This window comes from Stenella coeruleoalba, assembly GCF_951394435.1.
Source record: "Stenella coeruleoalba genome assembly, chromosome: 20".
NCBI lineage: Eukaryota > Metazoa > Chordata > Mammalia > Artiodactyla > Delphinidae > Stenella > Stenella coeruleoalba.
Genome location: NC_137166.1, coordinates 5094848 through 5102111, shown reverse-complemented (window position 1 = coordinate 5102111; position 7264 = coordinate 5094848). Strand labels below are relative to the sequence as shown.

The window sequence follows — 7264 nt, the reverse complement described above, 5'->3', positions numbered from 1 at the left end:
TTATAAAACGGTGATAACTCTGTCACAGGGTTCTTCTGAGAATTAAGTTTAAACACCAGAGAGCGGTTTATTTTTAGTCATCAGTTAAAGTGCTAACTAAATACCAGTTAACAACAACCCAATTATAAAATGTTTTGCCCCTTGGCAAGGGAAGGAACCTGGGGGCTGGGGGAGGAGGGCAGGGAGGGAGGCAGGTAAGGGGGGAAGGCAGGTAAGTGGCTGGTGAAGAGACTCGAGTCTTATATCCCTAAGACCAGCCCCCCAGGTTTGTTACAGATGCTGGTTCTTCCCTTACAGGCTCTCTGCAGCCAAAACCAAGCTGGAACTGACCCCCAAATGCAGTCCTTAAATGAGATAAGGAATGTGAACGTTGCTGGAACACGCCAGGTCTTCATCCTAGGGCTCTCCTACCCCTTTGCCAACAAGACCCAATCCCAAGACCACCTGCCGGGCTGGAACTTGAGGTCCCAACTCCGAAGTGCCCCCCTCCGGAAATAGCAAATCCAGTCTCCTAACCCTGCACACTGCTCCCTCCTTGACCAAACCAGAAACCTTCCCCACCCAACACCATGGAACACCCATGCTGAATGAAAGAAGCCAGGCTCTAAGGAGGGCTTTCGTATGATTCCACTTGTATGAAGCTGAGCCGCTGGCAAAACGAAATGACTGTGATAAGAGTCAGGACGGCGGTCGGCCTCGTGGGTGGGTAGGTGGGGGTGATAGGAAAGGGGCGGAGGGGCTTCCAGCGAACTGGTCATGTCTCTTGTCTTGGTGCTCACAAGAGTGTGAGGACTTTGTAAAAAGTCATTAGGATTTTTGCACCATCCAGAACGTATCTTACACTTAAAAGTGAAAATCAACCTGTCTCACAACGCCGGCACCTCCGCTCGACCATCGTGGGGAGAAAGAAAAGCACTGTGTCCAGGGCGCAACGAGTCTGGCAGCTGGGCACTGGGCGAGTGGTGGGCGCGCCCCTCCCCCCAGGGACGTCGGTTTTCCCTCCAAGGGACCCGACTCCTTCTCCCTTCTCGGGGTTTGCGGGGTTTTGTTGGAGGTCAGGCGGCGACACAGGTCTGGGCTTGACACCTCGCGGGCGCCCTGAGAAAGCCAGCGCGGCCTGTAACGACGGTCTGGGAAGAGACTAAGGCCACTTCTCCATCCGTTAACCCCACGGCAGGTTCATTTCACCTTTTTCCTCCCGGGGCGGGGCCAGGAGGGAGGCGCGGTAGGGGCGGGGCTGGGCGGGGCTTAGTGGAAGAGGCGGAGAAGTGGTGGGCGGGGCCTCGCCTCGGAACGGAAGCGCGAACTACAGCTCCCACAGCGCCCCGCCGTCCCGCGGTTGGCCTCTGACGTCGCGAGAAGCAGCTGCTGGGCGTCTGCGCGGACAGACGGAAGTGTAGGTGACCGTCTGAGACAGCACCGCCAAGCTGGGAACCGGGGAGATGGCAGAGACAGAACCCAAGACCGTGCAGGATCTCACCTCGGTGGTAAGGGACGGCTGTGCGTGGCGCGCCCGAGGCCGCCGCACCCCGGGGGGCGCCGGCGAAGTCCGCGGACCGAGGCTCGCTCTCCGAGGCCGCACGGGGCAGGTCTCTGGAAGCCAGGTTTCTAGAGGCTTCGCGGCCGCGGCCTGGCCACCTTGACCCCCCGGCCGCTGGCTGTAGGCCCCTGCTCCTGCTGACGTGCCCAGCCATACCCGCCCCCCGCACCCAGCCCCACTCAATCTCGGTGACCCCGGCTCCTCCCAGCTCCCCTCCTTACCCACTCTGCTCTGCGCGCCCCACCCCAAAACACCCGACGCCTTGGGAATCGCAGCGGGCCCAGACGGGAGGGGGCGTCACCAGCCCCCCGAGTCTAATTTGACAGGTGGGGAAACTGAAACCCGGACAGGGAAATCGAAGGCCACGGAGCTACGGAGAATTGGGGCCGGAACCCGGAATCCTGGTCTCCCCGTGGCACCAGGGCTCCTATCCTGATCCCGTGAAGGTGTCTCGGGGTAAGCGTGGGCTGTTGTGTTTTGTTGTTTCACAGGTGCAGACACTCCTGCAACAGATGCAAGATAAATTTCAGACCATGTCCGACCAGATCATTGGAAGAAATATCCTTTATTTGTAGTCAGTTTCTGATGGGCCTTTGGATCCCAGTTTCCGGATGCTGGTGGCGATAAGTGGGTGGTTTGCAGGTCAACTTCCACTAGTCATTTACCAGATTTTTTTTTTATTATTTTTTACTGAGCTTAGATGCACACTTCCTGAGAAGTACTGTGCAAAGAGCTGGGCTTACAGCTGAGCTAGATCCCTGGCTGTGAGGAACTTACAGTCTACCGGTAATGCTGCCTAGTATGATTGACTGTTGACTGTGAGCGAAGCATTTCATGTGTATCTCACCTGTGATCCTCACCATCACCTGATGAAGAGGTTGTAGCGTTACCTTTGTGTAGCGGATGAGGAACCAGGAAGCTTAGAAAAATGAAAGAACTTGCCCAGGTCCCATCACTAGTAAAGGGCAGGGCTGGGATTTGATCCTCACCCCGGACTCCCGTGCTCTGAACCAGATTCTAACAGTATCCAAAGGAAATTGGAAAACCACTTTCATGAAGACACTGTGTTGAAGGTTGTAGTCTGCAGGGCCCTGGAGGAGAGGGGTAAGAAGTGGAAGGTGTTGGTGCCGTCTTTAACTTCCCCACTTGATGACATGAGCAGTCGCATTGATGACCTGGAGAAAAACATCGCAGACCTCATGACACAGGCCGGGGTGGAAGAGCTGGACGGGGAAAACAAGATCCCTGCCACACAGAAGAGTTGAAGGTGAGGGGAGCGAGGGACAGTAGAAGTGTGGTGCGTGTCCCTGTGATTTTGATGTAGTCGGACTTTCTCTGGATCTGTCCCCAGCCAGGATCTAGCAAGCGTCCCTTGTATTGTTCCCCTTCTGGACTACAGGCTTTGAATTTTTCATGCCAAACTAATTCCTTATGAAGAATTTATTTTTCCTGTTTTTATCAATGAGACCTAGATCTCTAGTTAAGACCATTAGTTAATATTAGATAACCCCTGAGTTTATATCATTATAGCGGAAACAAAGAAGTGTATTTTGTTGGCCTGATAATTCTTATCACTGGCAGATTTTCCAATGGTTTGTTTTGTTTTGTTTCTTAAAGAGAATACGCACATTGCCACCTTCATAAATGCCATAAGTTCTAAGGATTCTCTTGGGAACACCCCCTGCACTAGGTGAATGCCAGGACAATGACTGATTATGATTTAGATGACCTAGGTTGTGGCCACATTAAGCCTTCGCCCTAGAGTTGATTTGTTTTTCCATTGCATAGTTACAGGTATCAGGAGAGACTAATAATCAGAAATACCCGTTACAGCAAGATAGCTAGACGCACAGATGAGTGCCATGTTCTCACCATAGTGGGTTCCTTCATGACAAGCCTTTTCCTGAGTGTGGCGGTTACTTCATTGCAACCCACAGTAGTTTTTGAACTCCCTTTGTTCCCATCCCATTTTTAGCATTTTAATTCCCTATAAAAATAAAGGTTACTGTGAATGTTTAGGTAGCAAAATACACAGTAAAAGACACCAAATTCCTTTTTTATTTTCTGAGCATGTCCTGGCTGGACCAAATGATAGGTAACTATGAAGTACGGGTTGCTTTGAAGTCCGAGGAAATAAGTAGAGGTTCAGGAGGTAAGGGACTTAAATTTACTGTTATCTTCACAGTAGATTGGGTTGATGCAGTATGTTAGTAAATCATGTAGTTGTTTTGTGTGGTTGTCACCTTGATTCCTTATAGACTTGGGCAATGTCCTGCCAGTCTTAGGAGCGTCTCTGGGTCTCATATCGTGCGGCATTCAAAAGCCCCATCAAGTGAAAGAGAACAGATTGAAGAATTTCTCGAGTGACGGGCATAATGCAAGGAAAGGAGTGGGAGTAGAAAACAAATGCACAATAATCTTTTTAATAAAGATTTTCATTGTAGTTTTGCTAGGATATTGTGCAGAGAAAGTACAATTAATTCAAACGAGGATTGTGAAAGGATTTTTAGTTGCTAATTCTATGTATTCTTTTTATGTGTCCTTACAGAATGAATAGCACATTGATGGATTTTGCTTTTTCAACAGGTTGCTCATCTGCACTGGAATCTGGAACACCCTTTTTACAAGCCAAGAGAAGACAGATGGCTTTTTGCAACTAACTACTATGTGTAGACAGGTTTTATATTATAAAGTGTGCATTCTTCTTACCACATACTATAGAGTTAGTTTATAGAGTGATTTCCCTCCCCTGCCTCCCATGTTTCCTGAACATGGTGAATTCACGTCTTGGACCTTGGTCAGTTGTGCTATTAAACACTAAAACTTCGGCAGTTCCTGCATACAATTGTCAAATTTTTTAGTGTATTTTTGTGAAGTCACTTTTTTTCTATCATTCCCTTTGTAGTAGTTGCTGTTTGATAAAAGTTGCTGTGTAATTTTTTATTAGACATAGGGTAGATCCTTGGTTATAATAAGATTTTTGTGAAGTAAGGCATTTATAGTTAAGGTTCTTTGATTCTCAGAGTGACTGATGAGTGGACACCAAATAGTGTGTTGGCGATACTTTCCAAGTGGTTAAAAACATTTAAAAGTGTGTATTCAGAAACATCTGGCGCTACTCTGTCACCAAAACTCGGAACGATGGTTTTATGCCTGCGTCCTTGAGGTCAGATGCTACAGTAACAAAGAGTGATCACGGCCACTTTAGTGTTAGAATGTTTAAATATGGACAGTGACAGAGTTGCCCGATGTGATGAGGCTTCCAGCAGTTAGAGTTTTGCATGAGGTTTGAACCTTCAGTAGGACCCTACCTTGTCCATCTACAGCAGTTGCCATAGGAAATCTGGCAGGACTTTACAGCTAAGCTACTCCATCTTTTGAGCTACTGGCTGGGAAAAGAAACAGAAAAGGAAAACAGACCACGTTAAGTCCGTGCCTACTAAATAACTAGTTGTAGGCTTGAGTTTTTAAGAAATAGTTTCTTTAAACTGTTTCTTACCTAAATTCGAGCAGAGTAGTGGCTTTATTGCTGATAACGGGAGACAGGGAAAATAACTCCTGCGGCTCAGCCTGCAGTGTCAGGAGTGCTGAGCCCCAAGGCAGTGTTGATGGGAAGGAGACCCACGCGGCTGTCGCAGCAGGATGATTTTGTATAGAGAATATGGAAGAAGTTGGGGAATGGAACAGTGCTTTGGAGAGGGAAACCCGTAGTCAACACAGTGTGATTTTTTTCAAGTTTCCTATGTCACTAGTCTTAATTGTTTGAATTGCAAATATATAATAATATTAAGGAATAATTTGTCCTATTTATAAATTATATGGGGAACACAGAGGAGTCGATTTCTTCTGGGATAAAATGAATTCCCCACTGTTATCACCGAGCCGCAGAAACTCCCTCACTGGGCCGGTAGGTCGCAAGGTGTGGCCCTGAAAGCCCAGAGCCAGCTGGACTCAGGGACTGGATGGAACCGCGTGCAGGATGCTTCCAAGCCTGGGAAGTGGCAAGTGGACAGTCGGGATGTAAGCAGTTGGCTTCCTTAAGTAACAGGAATGTTTCCCCTGACCAAAAATACCTGCCATGAATAAAGGTGCCTGAAATCCTGCTGTTGACGCTTCCTTTGTGTCAAAAATGATTGGTTTGGTTTTCTGCATTTTCATACCATTTCAGATGATCGGCTAGAAGCTCTGGAAGGATTCAGTACCCATAGCCAAAGTGGGGCCGGGAGGCGCGGGGGAGACTGTGGTGCCGCAAGGGAAGGCGAGGAGTGTGGAAGCCTCGGGCTGCAGGGCTCACCGGCCAGAGCGAAGGAGAGCGACGCCCTCCGGGGTCCCCAGGGAAACTTCACGAGTGTGCTCCCCGGGACACTCGTCCCTGAGAAGCTCCAGCAGAGAAGGGTTTGTGCTCACTTGGCGGGTAGCATCTTCCCGGCTCATGTGATTCACCTGATGAAAATTTGCCACGTAAATTAGCTCAGGAGAGGCCCTGAGCCCCCAGAGCAGAAATGGGATTGAACTCCTCTGCCAGTTTCCAAGTTACTTAACCAAGGATTTTTTTTTTTAATACTTGGCATTTAATTAACATTTCATAGAACCTGCAGGTGGTGTGAAACACACGTGGGGAGATAGCGGTTAAAGGAATCCAATAAATAGCTCCGGGTTCACTTTATAAACAGTTGCTTCACGTTCCCCAGCCTCCAGGTGAGGCTTCAGCCTGGGCTGGGGTGCCTCCACATTGTACAGAAGGATGCTTTTCCTCACACGGTCCCTGTGAAGTGCAAAGTGCAACACACCTGCTAAGTTACGGGCCTGATCGCCCATAGTCGGGTGCTCAGGCCACAGCCTCCTGGGCCCGAGGCACAGCTCTTTCCCCTCCAGCCCGCCCCGGCGACCAGGGTTCCAGGCACCCTCCCTGTCCTGGAGCCTCTGCTCCGTGAAGGCTTCTAGCATGGTCAGCATGGCCCCTGTCTAGTTCCAGGCATAATCTTTGGGTGCAGGAAAATCTGTCTGCCTCTCTTATTCTCCAACTATTTTTTGTTCATTTACAGGCCCATGAAGTTCCTACTCAGCTAAGAAATACAGCTAGCATGGAGTTGTTTGCAGCAAGCAAAACAGCCTTAGGTTTGACTAAATGCCCTCTTTTTCCAAGACCGGAGGCCCCATCAGCTTCCTCATTTGGCCTCTAGTTAATCCTGCTTTCATTCAAGCCACAGGATTTTTAAATGTTTTTTTAATTAATTTATTTATTTATTTGGCTGCATAGGGTCTTTGTTGCTGCGTACGGGCTTTCTCTAGTTGCGGCGAGTGGGAGCTACTCTTCGTTGCGTTGCATGGGCTTCTCACTGCGGTGGCCTCTCTTGCTGCAGAGCACCGCTCTAGGTGAATGGGCTCAGTAGTTGTGGCTCGTGGGCTCTAGAGCGCAGGCTCAGTAGTTGTGGGGCACGGGCGCAGTTGCTCCACGGCATGTGGGATCCTCCCAGACCCGGGCCCGAACCCATGTCCCCTGCATCGGCAGGTGGACTTTCAACCACTGTGCCACCAGGGAAGTCCTTAAATGTTTTAATATTTTATCAATTTATTTTTTCTGCTGTTTCATATCTGAAGTGCCATTGTGTTTGAAACTTACCAGAACAAACATACAGTACTTCAGGCGACTGAAGGTTCATCTGCCTTACTGAGTCCTTGGAGCCCTTAACCGCACTTAGAGCATCGTTGCTATGGGGACGG

General features: G+C 49.2%; 1 protein-coding gene across 1 annotated transcript; it reads left to right on the top strand.

The window, feature by feature from the left end:
* Positions 1-1340: 1340 nt before the first annotated feature.
* HSBP1 (heat shock factor binding protein 1) lies at positions 1341-5642 on the top strand. The gene is made up of 4 exons (XM_079908204.1): positions 1341-1487; positions 2032-2098; positions 2687-2807; positions 4127-5642. The coding sequence occupies exons 1-3, from the start codon at positions 1443-1445 to the stop codon at positions 2803-2805; spliced, it is 231 nt and encodes a 76-aa protein (XP_079764330.1). The 5' UTR covers positions 1341-1442; the 3' UTR covers positions 2806-2807; positions 4127-5642.
* Positions 5643-7264: the final 1622 nt, after the last annotated feature.